General features: G+C 56.5%; 6 protein-coding genes across 6 annotated transcripts; 3 read left to right on the plus strand and 3 right to left on the minus strand.

Moving 5' to 3' along the window:
• The first annotated feature begins 1,265 nt into the window (after positions 1–1,265).
• On the plus strand, positions 1,266–4,785 carry MYCTH_2073265 (uncharacterized protein). The gene is made up of 2 exons (XM_003660072.1): positions 1,266–2,251; positions 2,314–4,785. Exons 1-2 carry the CDS (start codon positions 1,804–1,806, stop codon positions 3,918–3,920), a joined length of 2,055 nt encoding a protein of 684 aa, XP_003660120.1. The 5' UTR covers positions 1,266–1,803; the 3' UTR covers positions 3,921–4,785.
• A 2,297-nt stretch (positions 4,786–7,082) lies between these two features.
• MYCTH_2298027 (uncharacterized protein) lies at positions 7,083–9,635 on the minus strand. The gene is made up of 3 exons (XM_003660073.1): positions 8,852–9,635; positions 8,013–8,641; positions 7,083–7,875 (listed from the first exon to the last, which is right to left on the minus strand). The coding sequence occupies exons 1-3, from the start codon at positions 9,467–9,469 to the stop codon at positions 7,461–7,463; spliced, it is 1,662 nt and encodes a 553-aa protein (XP_003660121.1). The 5' UTR covers positions 9,470–9,635; the 3' UTR covers positions 7,083–7,460.
• Positions 9,636–9,708: 73 nt separating this feature from the next.
• On the plus strand, positions 9,709–11,355 carry MYCTH_2298028 (uncharacterized protein). The gene is made up of 3 exons (XM_003660074.1): positions 9,709–10,410; positions 10,490–10,897; positions 10,973–11,355. Exons 1-3 carry the CDS (start codon positions 9,955–9,957, stop codon positions 11,222–11,224), a joined length of 1,116 nt encoding a protein of 371 aa, XP_003660122.1. The 5' UTR covers positions 9,709–9,954; the 3' UTR covers positions 11,225–11,355.
• On the minus strand, positions 11,316–12,262 carry MYCTH_2314011 (uncharacterized protein). The gene is made up of 5 exons (XM_003660075.1): positions 12,204–12,262; positions 12,119–12,132; positions 11,965–12,019; positions 11,820–11,895; positions 11,316–11,755 (listed from the first exon to the last, which is right to left on the minus strand). The coding sequence occupies exons 1-5, from the start codon at positions 12,221–12,223 to the stop codon at positions 11,732–11,734; spliced, it is 189 nt and encodes a 62-aa protein (XP_003660123.1). The 5' UTR covers positions 12,224–12,262; the 3' UTR covers positions 11,316–11,731.
• A 628-nt stretch (positions 12,263–12,890) lies between these two features.
• Positions 12,891–14,338, plus strand: MYCTH_2298031 (uncharacterized protein). Its single transcript, XM_003660076.1, has 2 exons — positions 12,891–13,849; positions 13,971–14,338. Exons 1-2 carry the CDS (start codon positions 13,044–13,046, stop codon positions 14,188–14,190), a joined length of 1,026 nt encoding a protein of 341 aa, XP_003660124.1. The 5' UTR covers positions 12,891–13,043; the 3' UTR covers positions 14,191–14,338.
• Positions 14,339–14,485: 147 nt separating this feature from the next.
• Positions 14,486–17,379, minus strand: MYCTH_98303 (uncharacterized protein; the record flags this gene model as incomplete). The annotated part of the gene is made up of 3 exons (XM_003660077.1): positions 14,486–15,036; positions 15,102–15,596; positions 15,657–17,379. The coding sequence occupies 3 exons, from the start codon at positions 17,377–17,379 to the stop codon at positions 14,486–14,488; spliced, it is 2,769 nt and encodes a 922-aa protein (XP_003660125.1).
• Between the last annotated feature and the right edge of the window lie 77 nt (positions 17,380–17,456).

Genomic DNA, 17,456 nt, shown 5'->3' on the forward strand with positions numbered 1-17,456 from the left:
GCGGGTGACATCAGGGGACGGGAGTTTGGCGACACCAACAGTACGAGTAAGAAACCCGGGATCAATACGGAGAGTATTAGTGTGGTTAATTACAGAAGACTTTCCGTACGTAATGTTCGGCGACGGGAAGTAAGCTGGCGGCGGGTCTCGTCAATGTGGATTTCTGCGTCGTTCATGTTGCACGCTGACTGCCACGAACGGCTGGGCCAGTGTGGGCAGCCTGCAGGGAGGAGTGCGCGTGTGGGTGGAGGTTGGGGGAGCCCGACTGGTGCATCTGAGTGGTGGGAGCTGAGCTGTGTGGGCTACTTGCGGTGCAGCGTTTTTTGTCCAGCCTGGCACTGGAACCCCCGGGCGGACGTCTCGCAATGTCCCGACGCACCCCATTCAAAACTGAGCCAGTGCCGTGCCGAGAGCATTCCTCTCCTCCCTCCTGCCCATCGAGCAGTCATGATGCTCAACCTCAAGATCTAGGAAGAAGCGGCTCTCCCGTAGTCAGCTTGTGAGATCTGTGTATCCTCTATCTCCTCTCAATCTTTGAACGGTCTCTTCTCGTTGCATACCAATTCATTTCTTATTCCCGGCGTCCTCTCTCCTGTCTTTTGCAATCTTAATTTCTTGTCTCTCCGTTCCACTTTCCAATGATTGCCAGTCTGTTCGTCTGAGCATTTCCTTTTTTTCGCGAGGCATTCAGTTGCTCGCTGCGGCAAAGGAAAACAGACCAACAGACACGCTCCCTTCCTGGACAAACCTACAACGTTTAAACGACAAGCCTCTTCGACCGCGCAGTCATCTCGGCGGCGCTCGGAACCTGCAATTCTGTGTCATTCCCGAAGTCGCAACTCGACCCAACCAAGGCGCCAATAGGGAAAAACAACGGCGCCAAAACAGGTCATCATCACTCATTCTCCTGCCTGTGCTCGAGCCCACGCTGGTGACCAGATCTGAGTCGCCACAGCCTCTTCCCAAGCAAAAGAACGGGACCCGTTTTCAGGCTCCCGTCGGAAGTTGGTCACACCACACAAAGCGCTCCACCCTGCGCGCCTGCCAGTTGGGGCCACCTGGTTGTTAGCTAGCGGCAAGTGTCGGTTACCTGCACCCTCGCCACACACTACGGGAAGAGTCATCGACCAGGGGTAGTCACCCGAAGCCGGCGACCTTATCTCAGGCGCCCGAACAGCCCACGCGCACTCTCTCTATACTAAAGGAGTCACAACGTCGCCGCCCTTAGGCTGATACCAGCTCAACGGCTCCGACGTTAAATGCGTGCGATGGTCGCGCAGCCACGCCGCTAGGTTCATCGACAGATTGCGACGCACACTGGTACCTGCATAGCCCACACGCGTCTGGAATCCCCCCCGGAACGCAGCTACTGCATCCTACCTGCCGCAATCCCATCTGCCGAGTCCCGAACTGGCCTTGCCTGCCGCAACATCGCCGCTCAACATCCGCCTCCCACCCTCGCATGGTCGGGTATTGACCATCATATAACCTTTGCCTCCTCCGCTTGTTCTGGCGAAAGACACACACGATGCCTTTTGAGAGCTTTGCACTCTACCTAGTCGCCGTCTCCGCCTCGTCTACCGGTCTGATCACTCGTGCAAAGTCGGCTTCTCGCGCCGTGCTCTAAGAAGCCACCCTTCCTTTTCGACATACTCGGTTCCGCAACGATCCATGCGGCTTGTTGCAGAACCAGCGTCTCGATAGGTTCACGATCTGTTCAGCACCCCCTCGGTTACTCCGGTAGACTTTGCGTGACGGCGACTAGAATCCATTGGGCGCTCCTCTATCCTCCCTAGATCCAAGATGATACCCGCCACCTACGAACCGACTACCTCCGTCCATCCCACCCGCAACGCGCCTTACAATCTGTCGCTAGCCACTTCGACATCCTTCTCCTCTTCTTCTTCCTCCTCCTCCTCCTCTTTCTGGTCCGACGTGTCTTCGCAGCACTCGGACGACTCTGTTTCGACCGCCCAGACTTCTTATTCCGACTCTCGTGACTCATACTACTTGTCCCACCTTGCCGCCTCGTCGCAAACCTCGGTCGGCTCTCTCGGCAGCTCCTGCGAATCAACTTCCAGGTTGCGAAACCCCTGGGCGAAAAACCACGTCCAGCCTCTGGTCACCACAGAGCTCCCTGCTGAGCTTCGGCAAAATCCCCGACGCACGTCGGCAGCCTCCCGCACCGGGCGCCCGCCCTCGCTTGTGCGGCAGTCCGATCGGAAGCTGAGCTTCGTCGAGAACCTCGTCGGTAAGGAAAACTCTCTCGATGTGCCCTCAGGAGGAACACATGCTCAATGTCCCTTTCTCCAGATACGTCGACCCATATCGTCGAGGCTATCTGGCCCACCTCCTCGGTGCCTCCACGCAATGACTGCGGCAACAACACGGTGCTCCCGCTGCGCACGTTCATCCAGGAGACGCTGCGCCGCTCGCGGACCAGCTACTCCACTTTACAGGTGGCTCTCTACTACTTGATTCTGATTAAGCCTCATGTTCCGCCCTATGACTTCACCACGGAGCAGCCTGACGACTCCCGCTCGAGTCAGGCAATCCAGTGCGGGCGTCGCATGTTCCTCGCAGCTTTGATACTGGCCTCTAAGTATCTCCAGGATCGCAACTACTCGGCCCGCGCCTGGAGCAAGATCTCGGGCCTCGATACCCTCGAGATCAACCAGAATGAAATGGCTTTCCTCTTGGCGGTCAACTGGAATCTCCATGTTACCGAAGAAGTCTACAAGCGCTGGGCCGACTGCGTGAACAGGTTCACGCCGAGCCAGCCTCCTTCGCCTGGAGGGGCTGCTCAGCAGGCTTATGAGAGACAATGCCAGGACTTCCGGCGGATCATCTTGAATCTCTCTCCTGACCTCGAGAACCTGGAAGAGCTGACTCTCTGGTCTCCCGTCATGTCTCCCACGCAGGAAGTTCCCCCCAGATTTCTCTACACGCCTACCGGAGAGCGGCCTGGAGCCTCCGGTCGCGAGAGCGAGACTGCTACGGCCCCGAAAGCCCAGAATGTCCCTGCTGTGATGGAGCCTGTTCCCTCAATCGCGTATGCTCCTGGCCGTCTGGCACCGGCCCTTGGCCTGTTGCCCACACCTCGCTTGACTCCCCAGCTTAGCGGACTCGGCACTCCTGCAGCGAGCGCTGCGTCTTGCCTTGTGGGGAGGGGATCCTCGATGGGTTTCGCGATGGCCCAAGCCTCAGCGTCGATCTCGGCTCAATGTGCTGATCGCTGGCCGCCTTCGGCGACTTCGTCTCCGATGAGCTACGTGGCTCGCCGTTCATCACTCGCCAACTCGGTCTCGGCGGCGTCCTCGCCCGAATCGATGGTCTCCGATTCGTCCAGGGTTTCGCGCTCCTCTTCGATCTCTTCGGCTTCCTCGGTCGCCGCGCCGTCATCCAAGTTGGATGTTCAGGCGCGATTCCGTTCCGCGAAGCAGTGCAGTGAGAGGTTGAGCTTGCGACCCACCATCGCTTCGGTCCCCGAGGACGAAGAGGGTTTCATGGTGACATCGCCCGACTCCTATGCTTTCCCTACCGGCAAGGAGCTCGGCGAAACATCGCTGGAGACGCCTCTAGGCCGCCGAGAACGCGAAATGGACGATGCCGCGCGGGCTCTTCAAGAATTGCACCAGTCTGGCACTAATCGGCCTGCAATGCCAGTTAGGGTCGGATCCAAGCGGGGCAGAGCGAATTCAGTCCATGACGATGTTCGTGAGATGCTCGCCGGTCAGACGAGCAGCTTCTCCTGGCCAGAAACCATGGTTCGTGAAGGGGCACAGATTCCCGTCCTGCGGGAAAACTTTAAACGAGTTTGCTGCTCGACCGAGGCTGCCCGGGCACCCAGGATCTCCGCGCTTCATCCCGCCGTCGGAGGGTATGGCGGACCAGGCATGTGGGAGGGGATTCTCAACTAATACCACATTTTCACACGCCCAACCCCCTGCGGCTTTTCAAGATGTCTCATATTACTTTACCACGCCATCTTGCACATATCAAACAATCTTTTCAAAGCACACAGCACAGAATCACCCTTTGTGATACTACTATTCCTCTGCGTCGTTCCTTTTCTGCAAAGGAGGGGGGGGACGGAAGGTGATCTTGAATTGGTTTTTTCTTGCTTCCGAAAACTAGCCTTGGGAGACATCTAGCTTCATAGACGGCTTCGATGGCGTAGCCAAGGAGAAAACGGGCGAAAAAGGCACGCTACGTTTTTATATTTGCATTGGGAGCCTGGATTCGGTTGGGGACGGAAACGGCATTGGGATGCGGCGACGGCGGAAACCTGGTTGAACTCGTTTGGCGAAGGTGGTTTGTTGTCCTGTGTACGATGATTGTGGGATTCTTTTTTTTCTATTCCCCGTTTTCTTTTCATGGTTTTCTTTGTTTATTGGTCCAGTTCTCGGTGTCCTGCCTCTGCGTGGGCACCGAGAATGGGAGTGGGATATCCTTTTAGGAGCATAATGGACGGAGCTATATTGGGAGAGAATTGGCCGGACTTGTCGACGCGTTTTCCCCGACATTGATGGGACTGCGCAAGCATGCGACTCTCGTCATCCTCTTTATGCCTGAGGCCCGTTTGCGTGGCAAACGGAGCTTGAACTGGCCCCTAGCACCTTCACCGGAAACGGTACCAATTGCGATGGAGGCGCTCGAGAATCACAGACGACCGCACGGGCGGACAGAACGAAACTGGTTATCCATTTCCGAGCTTTAGCGGCTAGCGCACTGCTACTTAGCCAAAGCACAGCTAGAAGCTTCAGTATTTGACGCAGTTCGGCCAAGCAGTCAGTTTGTGTTGGTTTCGCGATGAGTCGGTCCGCGGTTTTGCAACGATTGCGAATCCGGCCGGAGCTCCTTGTACTGAGGGCCAGCCAGTCGATGGGAGTTGTCATGAAGATCCGGGCCTCTTCTGGCTTCCGAGAAAGACGGGCTACGTGCAAGAGCCCGATGTTTGATTTCAGGGAGCCCCCAACTCGAACGCGTGGACCAGACCTTGTTTGATAACCCGGCCTTGACAGGCAGAACGTTTTCGCTTGCTGGTGCCTTTGACGCCGGAACGGGGCCAAGAGAAAACGGTGTCCCTTCCCTGATTTCCATGCCTCGAACGAGGGACGAAGTTTCGCTTTTCGTTTCGTTGCCGAGCGACCGGATCAGCCAATTGATGAGCCCTTTCCGTCAAAGATCTGACGTGTTAGCCCAGACCCTCTTTCGCCTGCCCGACTCCGAATTGTCGCCGCCGCCCCTCCAACCCCCCTCCCCTTCCGTGTGAGTCATCGGGGATGTGGCGGACAACACCACAACGGCTAACGGGCTAACGATAGTCACCTGTTCCTGGTCAGTCCCTTCTCTCTTTGCCGTTTTCTCCTTGGATTATTTTCTATCTGCCCGTTTGTCTAAACCGTTTACCCCCCCTCCCCCCCGTTTTGTTGCCCTGTGCTACGGTGACCCCAAAGTTCGAGGTGAGTGATGCAAGTCGGCGCCCGGCCCCTGAGGGCTCATGGCGTGAAAGGAAGGATAAGCGGAAAAGGACAGAGCAATGACACGGCCGCTCGCTTTGTCTCACATGCTTCTTCATATTTACGCTTCTTGGTCAAAGGGCGGCTGGTAAGAAGCCCGCTATTTTTTTGTTGTTGTTGTTGTTGTTGTTACTTGAGCACGGCGGCAAGAAGCGGGTTGATGCAAAGACACACGATCCACGATTTACTGAACAGTTGGTGGATCTATCAGTCCTTGGTAGTCTCTTTTGCCTCCCTTCCCCAGGCATCTTTTTTTTTGCCCCCTTTGCCTCCCGTTCTTCGTTGCTGCCTGCGCCTTTCACAGGACATGATCGGGTAAGTGGGGTCCGGACTTCACAACGCCGAGCGTGAATGAGGTGCGGCCAGCTCGATCCGGTTGCTTAAAACATAACATGGGAGGGCCGGCGTGATGAATGCGGAAAAGACCAGTTACCTCGTAACTTGTCTCTGCTGCGTGGCCCATGACGCGTTTTCGGGGCTGTACAGACCGATCTGCAGCGGTGTTGTGGTGGCACAGTGGAACTCGCCCCTCTCATCCTCTTGTTTTTTATCGTTCCCAACGAACGGAGGCAAGAAGTAGTTTTGGTGCTTTGCTTCACGTAGGTTTTTCACACGCCTCCATGTGTTGCCTCCGGAGGTACACATTTTGTGACGCGGTGCTGCAATGTCACTCACTTCCACCAAGCAGCTGAACATGAAATGATTGCCTCGGTTTCCGGTTCTCCTTGTTGCCCCCCTCGCCGCTTCCATAGCTCAAGTATTCGACGGACCTTGTGATGCTGGCTGCTCGTGGGGCCTTCCCTCAACGCAAGCACGATGGTGTCCTGGTCCCTCCATTACGGAGCACATCGAGGTGGGATATGGGAATCAGTCTTCATCCCCCTCCCTCCTGTGCCTACCTAGCCGAGCGTCCCGAGACCGTTTGCTTATTATGCATTTACACCACACGGATGCCCTGGTCATTGGTCTCTTAGTCCCTCGCTGAAGGAGCCAAGAAGCTCGTGGCACGAGGGGCGTGATTACACGAGGTCAGATTGTTGGCATGACCATATTTCTCTCAATCCACACTCTCCTTCCTGATCGAGTGAAACTTTTCGCAAAAGGAAACGGGTTACATCATTGTCAGCGAAGGGAACCGCCTACTTCTCGCTGTTGCCACCTCTGATTTTAGGTTTGAGCCAGGAGGGTAAAAGATCCATCCCATCCTTAAAACGTCAAATAAACGCTCTCCGTTGCGATGAAGACTTCCGTTTCGGCATAACTCGTACTTGTACTACTTACCGTGGAAACTCCCAAGGGGTTGAATCTGTACAGGAAGAGCATCCCAAAGAGCATCCCACAAAGCATCCCACAAAGCATGACAGTGGATGGAACGCCTGGTCAACCCGAGAGAGGTCAAGATCGCGGAAAAGTCCAGTCGAGGCTGGTAGAGTCTAGCACCGGAAACACCGAGCTTGCTTAGTCAGCCACGGTGCCTCTCGCAGATAGAAAAACATCGGTATATGATGCACACAAGTCAAAACAGCGTGGCTCCCAATTTGCAAGTTCCCAGGAGGACCATCGATGAATAACCAAAGACAAGCGGTCTAGTAATCAAACTTCCCGGATCTAGTTCCATTGTAGTCTGTCATTCAGGTTAATGCCCAGGGGCAAAAGGGCTGTCCTGTAGTGAGCTGAGATAATAGCAAACAGAAAAGACGAAACAACAAGCCCCTGTTGTATAGAAACAGGACGCAATCTATCCCCAAACGCGAGGAGTTGGCATCCATCATCCCCTGAGAGCACGCCCACGCCGCGAACGCCAGTATATCCCATTACATGCCCCTTGCACCGGAGAAAGCCCCTCCTCCTTTTTCCCCGGAAGAAAAAAAATAAATGCTCTTTCCCCCCCCTTTTCTAACAAACCGACAGATGAGATTGAGAAGAAGAAAAAAAAGGTCATATTTTCCTGCTAAAAGGCCACTTCCTGGCCCGCGACTGCTGGGCGTTCTTCATCATGTTGATCCTCCTCAGCCGCTCGCGGTTGCTGGGATCCAGCAGCAGGCCGTCCGTGCCGTGCTCGCAGAGCCACTGATTCTGGGTGCGCAGGGCGCCCAGGCCGCCGCCGCTCATCTTGACCCGCTGCACCTTGCGGAGCTTCATCAGGCCGTACCAGCACACGACGAGGGAGAAGACGGTGGAGATGCCGGTCACGGCGCCAAAGCCCCAGTTGGTCTCCTCGATGAAGTTCTCGAGGTTCATGCCGTACAGTCCGGCCAGGAAGGTGCCCATGGCCAGCCCGAGGGTGCCGATGCTGAACTTGAGATCGAGCAGCATGAGAGAGTTGCGGTTGGCGTCCAGAATAGCTCGGATGCTGTTTTTGTTGTTAGTTTAGCAAGCCTTTTGTCAGCATTCTTCGCTCCCGTAGTCCTTCGAGGTATTCGCAAAAGCACGGAAAAAGGAGGAGGAGGAGGAGGAGGAGGAGGAGGAGGAGGAGGAGGAGGAACCCACATTTCTTCGGTATTTCTGATGCTCGACACAAGATTGCTCGCTTCCTGCACCACTTCGTCGCAAATCTTGTTGTAGGACTCGAGAAGAAGCTCGACCTCGGTGTGATCGTCCTCGCCCCTGATTATGTCGTGCGTCTTTTCGGTCAGGTACATGGCGGCGAGGTCGTCGTCGGCCTCCAGGAGTTCTTCGAGAGCGTCGCGGACCAGCCTCGCCTTCTGCTCGAACGTGCTGACCCTCTTGGACAGGACCAGGAGGATCCTCAGCTTCTCGCGGTCAATGTCGTCCTCGAGGTCGCTGAGGATGCGGATGACCGGGTCCCGGACGGACTCGAAGTCGGCCTCGAGCTCGGACGTGACCGACATCAGGACGGCCTCGAGGGCGCGGAACTCGTAGGGCAGGCTGTTCGCGCCGGCGACCTGCTTCTGCTGCAGCTTGCCCTGCAGGTCGTACATGAAGGCGGACTGGGGATAAGACGAGGTGGAGCCGTAGACATCGAACAGCAGGACGCGGTCGTGCTTGATCAGGACCTTCAGGTGGAGGAGGTTCAGCAGGATTGCGGACGGGCGGACGAGGATGTGGGGGAGGTTGGACGAGTCGATCTTGCGGAGATCGCGCGGGAGGAGGCCATACTGTCAAGCGACACGGTCAATAAACACGGATCTTTTTCTTTTCTTTTCTTTTCTTTTTTTCTTTTCTTTTTTTTCGTTTCTTTCTTCTTCTTCTTCTTTTCTCTGTCTTTTTCTTTCTTTTCTCTCTGTATTTAAAGAACTGGAGGGAAAAAAGGAAAGGAAAAAAAGGAAAAAGAAGAATAAGCCCAGGTGTGCCAGTGTATCGCGTACCTTGGCAATCAGCTCGCTCTTCTTGAGTTCGCCGTCTACCATGATGACCTTCCCGTTCCCGTCCACCTCGGTACAGCGCAGCCTCGGGTCCAGCGCAGTCTTGGCGGTCAGCGACCTCCGCTGGAAGATCGACCCGGATTCCTCCTCCAGCCGGACCCGGATGTCGCCCTCCTTGAGCGGCTCGCGCTCGCGCTCGCCCTGCTTCTTCGCGTCGGACCCAAACAGCCACTCCTGCCACGACGACCTGCCCCCGTCCTCCCTGGGTGCCTGGTTCGACGAGGAATACCGCTGCGCACCCCCGTGCTGCCCTGCTTGCTGCTGCTGCTGTTCGTGGCTCGCCGAGGCGCGCTGCTGCTTGCTCAGCGACTTGGGGAGGATCGCGTCGAGGCCGAGAAAGGCGGCCTGCAGGGTGGGTTTGCGGCGGCCCGTCGGGATGCTCGGCAGCAGGGCGGTCGGCCTTGCTGCCCTCGCACAGGCGCAGACATGGCGGCGGGTAGTCGTCGACGACGATGAAGACAGGCGCGAGGCGCACTCGGTGAACCAGAGGCCCTCGGACTGGGCGCGTAGGAACCTGAGGAGCCTCCGCGATGGTACTGCTGGTTTCAATGCCGGAGGCATTGCGCGGGAAGCAGGGTCCGGAGGGGAGGTGGGCTGGTCAATCCAATGTTTGCGCGCTGTTCACGGTGGTGGCCCGATCTCTTTTTTTTTTGGAGATGCGGTCCGGGCCAGAAGCCATCGTCGAAAGCGGGCGAGTCAAGTTGCAGCAGCAAAATTATTGCCAGGGGGTGTGGTTAGTGTAGTGCAGAACTAGTGTAGGCAACCCCCCCTTCCCTTCTGGTCAGTGCGCGAAAGCCCACTGATAAGGCGGTCTGGGGGTGGAGTGCCTTCTGTAATTCGTAGTTACAGGGCGGTTTTGTGGATCAGCAAGTGCCAACAACACAAAGGCCTTGTATTCTTGAAATCACTTCTCTTCTGACGACGTGAAGAAATTCTGTAAACGGACTACATACAAATATAAATGACGCGGTTCTGGAGGTAGCGGGAAAGGCGGATATCTACGGAGTACACCGAAACCTCACATCGCCTTTGCCCCAGACCGTTCCATGAAGCTTACTCCGATCAAGGTCAAAGGCAAAGCAGGCCCCAGAAAGACATGGAAGCCGCCGACAGATCGGACCCGGAAGGCCAAACGACGGCGGGATGAGGAGGACGAGAAGGAGGGCGGGGAGGATGGCAGCGATCGGCCACCCCGACGCCGCTTCAAGGCGAGGAAGCCTGCCGAGCCGATTGAGGAACTCCCGACCGAGATCCTCGAGCGTATCATCTTCATGTCCCGGAACCTCAACTTCCTGCGCAGCAGTCTCCGGATCGGCTATCGCTTCTCCTCCCGGTCCTTCCTGACGGAGCTGCTGGAAGCGGCGTTCGCGCCCACCTTGGATCTGTGGTTCGGCTACAAGAAGGACCAAGTCGCCCCCCCGGACCGCCGCAGGAAAGGTGAAGCCTGGGGCAACTATCGCTGGTTGCTGCCCGAATGGGTTCCCGGCGAACCAGACTTCCAGGTGCGCCGCGGTTTTTCTTTGATAGAGCACTCCTGCTTCGGACCCGAACCAGGACGGGACTGACGCAAACTGTTCGCAGAGCGCCGTCCTTGCTTGCAAATGGGTCAACACGACCCTCATTCTGGAAGCTCAGGAGAAATGGTTTCGGAGAAACGGCCTTGGGAGGCTCCTCGAGTACCTGAAACCCTCGAAAATTCCGGTGGCTCGGCCTGGTCTCGATGGCCACCCAGACGTGGCAGCACGTTTCGAGGCGGACTGGGAGACCTTGAGAGCCTCCTGTGCCGCCTGGTTCCCGGCCGAGAATCCCCCCGACGAAGAAGCTCGTCTGCCGATCTGGCAGCCGCCATGCTATGTGGAGGTTCACCCTCTGACCAGAGCTCCGGAAAGGCTGCTCACCGGTCCCTTCGACTGGGAGACGGCCCGAACACTCTTCTGGCTCGTTCGCGGCGGCGCCCACCAGCTGCGCCAATCTCCGTTGTCGTGGGAGGTAATGTGCAGCTCTGATGTTGCGTTTGAGCTTATCTGGTTGTTCCCGGTTCGCTGACCCAGTCCGATCTGACAGGCTACCAAGAGAGGCTATGACAACATCATGGCTCTTGGGGACAAACAGCTCGCTTTCCTGTTGCTGACGCTCTGGGTTGAGCTGCGCGCTTTCGAGCACTGGCCAGAGTTTCTGAGGCATCAGGGGCTGGAAGCCGCCGCCCATCAACTGGAACACTGCGACTCTCCGACCGACTGGAAGCTGTGGAAGTGGGCGTATTACTTCATCGATAGGTATTGCTGGGTTAGGGCAGAAGATAAAAAATGGCCCTGATCAACCTGTGTCGCGCCGACTTTGCGTTGGCCTGCCTAATTCTACGTAGTACACGTTGGCGGGATGGCATGCAGCCCCCGAGTGGCAAAAGCTGTACAAACCCGTACCGTAAGTCACGGGAGGATCGCGTTCTCGAGGCTCACGAGCCAATAAGCTCTATGGTATAGTCTCCGTGGCGATGAGTGATCACGGACTTGCAGAGAATTGTCGAGGTATTCCCTATCGAGCGTCGATTGAACGTACAAGAGACGCATCGCAAAAATGCCAGTAGACCCGTTTCCCGTTCCCAGAGTGCGAAATGACGTGCCGTGCCATAAAGCCAAAGCCAAGGTTGGCCGCTGCCTGGTGATTTTCGCAGCGCCAGATCTCGTCCCTTCAATGATCGGACCCTCGGCATCACCAGGCCCTGCTCCCACCGTCCCCAAAGAAGGCTTCCCGCGGCATGATCAACGTTTTCGGAAAACGTCCCCAGAGATTGCCGGATTTGATTTGGTCGTGGCGGGGAATTTAGGAGCCGGGGTTGGGGTTCATCTGTGTACCATAACACATCAGTCGTGCCGCCTTCCCTCGCGTATGAACCTCGAGCTGGACTGACCTTGCGCTTGCCGCCAGTCAGGGTGATGTTGACGAAACGGCGGGTGTACTTGAGCCTCTTTCCCGCGCGGCCCTTACTATTCGCTTGTCAGAAAATCTGGCACCTCGCCGTCGCTCGCGCCGGGCCTCAGCGGGTGTATACGTACGGGACCTTCTTCTTCTCCTGCTTCTCGACCTTGGGGGTCTGAGACTTGACCTTGCCTGCATATACCAATCAGAATTCGCTCAAAGAAGCTTCGATCTCTCGATTTTCGGATTGACGGATGCGAGAGTCGTCGACGACGGGAAAAGCAGACGTACCGGCACGAGCCAAACTATGGTAAACATGTCAGAACATTGCTTTTCCAACGGAAAATATGTGTAATTAAGCGTTTTGAGTTCTTACCTTCCGTGAACCTTGCCCATTTTGGATGATTGTCGTCGATGACTTTCTCGAAGGTTTGCTGGGGAAGACGATGACGGGAAGAAGAGTCTGCAAGTGGTATCCTCCGGTGGGCGGCGATTTTGCGGATTATCCTTCGGTTACCTAATAATTGTGGGAGCCCTGCGGGGCTCGCCTTTGGGGCTTCAGACCGACCAGGGGTGTGTGGCTGGTCTTGGCTAAGTCACATGAATATTCACGTGATGTTTACTCATGATCCATTTCAGTGCTTACCTCATCTTGGTGCAGCATCTCCGCTTACAGCGACAGCTCTAGGTCATGTTAACAATGCTAGCTCTACACCCAAGATTCATGGCTCCGAATACATTGATCCCTCAACAATTCGAGAGCTTGGCAACCCCTAGACTGCAAAACTTTCAAGTGTGTGGTATGCATCAACACACGCCTTGATAGATTCACTTGCAACGTTAAGGTAGTTTCAAGGCTCGGATGTCTCGTATTTCGACGTAGAGGATCCTGCTCGAAGGCACCCTAACGAATTGAGCAACATCCGAGAGAGGCGGGGACCGTTGATCAGATAAGATGACTTGGCAGTCGGTGCGGTGCCATGTGCTACCCCACAACAGCATCGCATGATTCAACCCTGTTGTCGCCCGGGGGGGGGGGGGGACCTCGGGAAGTGGTAGCCGGCTGTGGCAAAGCATTGACGTCCAGTAACTTAGTTATGTGAGCACCTCTTTGTTTACCTAGACATCTCCCGTACCTGTTGAGGGCTCGTCTCGTTTCCCATCAATCAATCATCACCACAAGTCCACCGTTATCGTCCTGCTCGGTCCGTGCACCATGAGGCCCACCATAACCGCAACCACCCTTCTTTCCGGCTGCATCGCGGCAACAACAGCTGCAGCCGCCGCCGTCGCCGTCGCCGTCCCTCCCTCCCACAGCGGACTCCGCATCCCGACCTCGCACGAATCCGCCGTCCTCGGCCGGCGCATACTCGCTCTTACTCCGCTCGGCACGCTCTCAACCGTCTTCCCCGAGGACGACAAACAAAAGGGCGATAGCAATCGCGATGGCGGCGTCTCGAACCAGGAGCGGCGCTCCCCGGGGCTAGGCGGCCTGCCGTACGGCCTGATGGAATACATTGCCGACTGCGAGGACGACGACGTCGGGAACCCCACCATCCTGGCGATCTCCATCGGGACGACCTTTAAGAACGCCGCGGCGGGAAGCAACGTGAGTCTGGCGGTCCAGTGGACTCCGCCGTACCCGCCCGCGGAGCGGATCAAGAGCACCGGGAACAGCTGGCTCTCGTACCTGGGCCTATCCCGCACCGAGGACGACGACGACGACGATGATGATGACGACGAGCGCGACATCTCCCTCCCTTACTCGGCCGCCAATCTCCCCCGCTTCTCCCTTCTCGGCCATCTCGAGCCAATCCCGGGCGGCGACGATCGCAGCGACGAGGACGGGGTCGGCGCCAGGCTCGCGAGATGCTACGTCAAGTCGCACCCGGACGCGCGGTACTGGCTCCCCGGCAACCGGATCCACGAGGCGCACTTTGTGCGGCTGGTTGTGGAACAGGTGTACTGGGTCGGCGGGTTCGGGGATCGCGCGTATATTGGGTGGATTCCTGTTGAGGAGTGGTAAGTCTCTCTCCCTCTCTCCCTCCCCCTCCCCCTCCCTCTCTGTCTTTTTTTTTTCATCTCCTGTAAATGCCGGCAGGGTAAAGAGTACCTATGTGATGTTGACTGACCTGATTGCTAGGCGGAACGTCACGCGGGAAGAATGGCAAAAGGTTCGCCTTCCAGGAGAAAAGAAGGGGTGGAAGGAGTGGTCTACACAGGAAGACCTTAAGATTAAGGTGAACGTAAAGGGGGGATCGGAAACTTCAATATTCACTACCAGTTTTTTCTCACGGCCTCGAAGACCTATCATAAAGGCAATAAATGGCTTGGTTCAGCCCCTACTGGGTCCACGAGGTTGATGTGATTGTATGAACGCCTCTTCGTGATTCCTGTTCACGACCGGCCCGTCAACAGAGCGAAGAAGCCTTGAAACCACGAGAGGAGTGAGTTCTCGCATCGCACCCTCTACGTTCAGAGTACAACAGTGTATCCTTGCGAAAAGATCCTTCTTGAATGAAGCTTTTACGGGGTATCAATGATTATATGCCGGTATTAACTTAGTTTGAGTCCGCCTATCCATTCGGAACTGTCCCTGCGCTGGTTGTCAGTTACCACCTACAGGCACCAAGTTCCCGTGCATCATCGGGGTGACTCCTAATCAACACGAATAACAACCTTCCACCCTAGCGCCCCGGCCTCCCGGATCGCACACGCCAGACATCCCCTCCGCCGCCGGCTAATCAACGCGTTCCAACCCTTTTCCGCACAGAACGCCCGCACCAAAATCTCCATATCAGATCCAAACTGCCGTCGCCGTGATTCCGAGTGCATCTTCTTTGACGCGCTCTCCAACGTTGCTGTTCCCGTGCCATCACCCTGACCATGGTCTGTGCTGCCTCCCAAGGTGACGTTGGACGAAGTAGGCGAGGTTAGCATTCCAGAATTGTTGCTGTCTGTTCGGCTGATGACAGGCGACAGGGGGATTTCGTGCTCCTGCGGTTGCGGACGGAAGCCCGTAATGCAATCGATGACAAGCACCTTGGCGGCCGGGCTGTTTTTCTGCGAGAGTGAGGGGCTCATGATAGGCCGCTGTCGTGGAGATAATGAGTAGCTACTCAGTAGGGACTCGAGGGTACAATCCTTCTTGGTGAGTAGCTCAGACAGGTGGAGTGCTACATAGGTGTAGTATTTGTGTAACGGGTGGCCTAGGAGTGGTTAGTATGTCTGGCAGGAGCAGGGAAAGGTGTGGTTCAAATCTGGAGAGTCGTACCGACTACACTTGCTGTTCTACCGGAAGCACCATGGCCAGATATATCAACCTGCTGAATTGTTGGGCTGCAGGGTGACTTCATGAGCCTAACGTATTGCGAAGGCACACACGGGTGGGCTGTCACGAAATTGATGTCCTTAGCCAGGGAATATGTGTACTCATGAACCTCCTCCGAGTCGAGGTCTGTCACAGCAAAGGTTACCGAGGCGGCAAAGACGGAAGGTGAGCTAACTTTGCTGTCATCCGATTCTGGGGTAGTTTCATTGCCATGTGCTGGAGTGGTGTGGCCGGGACTGACTGGTGCCCCGAGATTCAAGGCTTTCAGAACGATGTCGAGGGCAGGGGGCTCCTTCTCTGGGTAGGTGTTCTCAGAGGGAATAAGAAAATCGGCGGGAAGGACAGATGATGGATCAGTGTCTCCGAGGACGTTGGACTCCCGCTCAACCGCCTTCTTACCCCAAAGGCGGGCTTTTTTGTTGACTTGAAGCGCATCCTCTGTAGATCTCAGATTAGCGTTATGCATTTCGTCTCGGGCATGCAACGCCCTGTTCATACCTGGTGTTTCTTCTGCATCAATTTTCACCCAGCCATTGCCAAATCCTCGTGGGATGACGTCGCTGGAGATCCAGCCCATGCATTCGACAGCACCCCTTCCGGCGCTAAGGACACGACCGACAATGCATGATGTGCTCCAGAAGCTCTTGCCAGAATACACAAACCCGCTGCACAGATTGGCCGTGGGGCCCAAGCTCGATAACGCCTCTGGGTCGTTCTCTAGCAGGGTTGCCATCAGAAAATGACAAAGTCCGTCACCAGGGAGCATCAACCCAGAAACATAGCTCTTGGAGAGCCATCCTGACGGATTCAACGCAACCGATACGCTCTTCCGCCTAGACGGAGGGCTGTGTTCCTTTGTTTCCTCTTTCGGATGATGGCCAAAGTGGAAGAGATGATGGCTATCCGCGCGACTGCTTGATCGAGCAAGCAACGTACTGAGAGGAGTGCCTTCGACTACAGAGCGGCAGTTCTCAGTCACCTGAGACAAGTAAGTTTCAGCTCCAGGCCAACGCAATCGGCGTGCAAAATGCGCAAGACCGTTAACTTGGCGGCGGGCGTGTTGTCCCTTGATCGCGTAAACCGGGACGCGGTTGTGGTGGTTCTGCCAGTCGTGATCGCGAGCGAGCAACATGCGCTTCGTCAGTGTCGCCAGCCAGCCTGAAGATTTCTCTTCGACGTCCGCCGGCGCGCTAGCTTCGGTTTTAACGACTTCTATGTTCTCCAGCCACACCCGTGCCAGGATCAGCGACCATTTGACCGACTTCGTGGCTTCCTTTTCGAACTTGTAGATTTCCGCCGGCCGGAGACTGCCCGCTCCAAGCTCCTCGCCCTCGGTGATAGCATCCAGCCTGACGAGCAGTTCACAGGCCAGGAGGATCTGCAAAAGCAGCCAGTACCGCTCCTCGTGAATGTCACTCGCCGAATCACCCGTCTGGACAGATGCCGCGTCCTCGGCATTGTCCCCTTTCGGGTTCTCCCACAGAAGCTGGCCCAGTCTGATGCGCCACTCCACATGGGAGAAATCGATCCACATGTTTGGCGTGGCGAGAACTTTGACTAGAGCCATGATCTGGACGGAGAGGCTGTAAGGGTCTCGGTGATCTAGCACCTCTGTTGGCGGATGCAGGATCTGGGTGAACAACTCGTTGTAAAGATCACCCGACAGTCGGGGTTCGCGGGGATGCGGCTCGCAATATCTCTGCCCATTCTTGATCAGCTGCTCCATGATCAGAGTCTCGTCAACGTGTCGGAGGCCGTCCCTTGACGTGAGCATGGTTTGGCGCTGCCTGACGATGGCGGGGTCTCTGGCTGCGAGGCGCTCGAAACCCCATTGTTCCTCCTGAAGGGCATCGGCCACGCCCAACTCGAGGGCAGCCTGATAACCCACGCTCCCTTTCTCAAGCCCAAACATGCTCAACATGTTGGGCCTCTCGCGGCATCGCGGGTAAAAGTGCGCCCGGCGCTTCGCTTCCGAAGCACGCTGCGCGGCAGAGCGGTCGCTGTTGACATCGCGGGTGATGTGAGGCCATGCCGTAATCGAGCCCCAAGCCTTGTCCTCGATCTGCGTGTGGTCGGTAAGATCCCTGATCTCCAGCTCCTCATCCCATGGAAACGCCACCGAGGGATGGGGAGCCCCAGTGTAGTGTCCCTCGGACCTAGCAAAGTACTGCGGGGCTCCGGAGAAGAGCTTCTCAACCTCGGATTCGGTCAGAGTGGCCATGATGCGGGCCAGCTTGAGGACAGGTTTTTTGGCCCGTTCGCGTACCTGCTCACTGCCGGGAGGCGGGGGCAATGGCA

Source organism: Thermothelomyces thermophilus, chromosome 1 (assembly GCF_000226095.1).
Source record: "Thermothelomyces thermophilus ATCC 42464 chromosome 1, complete sequence".
Lineage (NCBI taxonomy): Eukaryota > Fungi > Ascomycota > Sordariomycetes > Sordariales > Chaetomiaceae > Thermothelomyces > Thermothelomyces thermophilus.

Excerpts from the sequence above, each read along its gene's own strand:
- MYCTH_2314011 (XM_003660075.1), bottom strand. The coding sequence starts at position 12,223 with ATGGGCAAGGTTCACGGAAG. Across the intron at positions 11,896-11,964 it reads CAGGAGAAGAAGAAGGTCCC|TAAGGGCCGCGCGGGAAAGA; the intron begins GTACGTATACAC and ends ACAAGCGAATAG. Across the intron at positions 11,756-11,819 it reads TGACTGGCGGCAAGCGCAAG|ATGAACCCCAACCCCGGCTC; the intron begins GTCAGTCCAGCT and ends TATGGTACACAG.
- MYCTH_2073265 (XM_003660072.1), top strand. The coding sequence starts at position 1,804 with ATGATACCCGCCACCTACGAACCGACTACCTCCGTCCATCCCACCCGC. Across the intron at positions 2,252-2,313 it reads CTTCGTCGAGAACCTCGTCG|ATACGTCGACCCATATCGTC; the intron begins GTAAGGAAAACT and ends CCCTTTCTCCAG.
- MYCTH_2298031 (XM_003660076.1), top strand. The coding sequence starts at position 13,044 with ATGAGGCCCACCATAACCGCAACCACCCTTCTTTCCGGCTGCATCGCG. Across the intron at positions 13,850-13,970 it reads TGGATTCCTGTTGAGGAGTG|GCGGAACGTCACGCGGGAAG; the intron begins GTAAGTCTCTCT and ends CCTGATTGCTAG.
- MYCTH_2298027 (XM_003660073.1), bottom strand. The coding sequence starts at position 9,469 with ATGCCTCCGGCATTGAAACCAGCAGTACCATCGCGGAGGCTCCTCAGG. Across the intron at positions 8,642-8,851 it reads AGAGCGAGCTGATTGCCAAG|TATGGCCTCCTCCCGCGCGA; the intron begins GTACGCGATACA and ends GTCGCTTGACAG. Across the intron at positions 7,876-8,012 it reads ATCAGAAATACCGAAGAAAT|CATCCGAGCTATTCTGGACG; the intron begins GTGGGTTCCTCC and ends CAACAAAAACAG.
- MYCTH_2298028 (XM_003660074.1), top strand. The coding sequence starts at position 9,955 with ATGAAGCTTACTCCGATCAAGGTCAAAGGCAAAGCAGGCCCCAGAAAG. Across the intron at positions 10,411-10,489 it reads CCGGCGAACCAGACTTCCAG|AGCGCCGTCCTTGCTTGCAA; the intron begins GTGCGCCGCGGT and ends AACTGTTCGCAG. Across the intron at positions 10,898-10,972 it reads AATCTCCGTTGTCGTGGGAG|GCTACCAAGAGAGGCTATGA; the intron begins GTAATGTGCAGC and ends CCGATCTGACAG.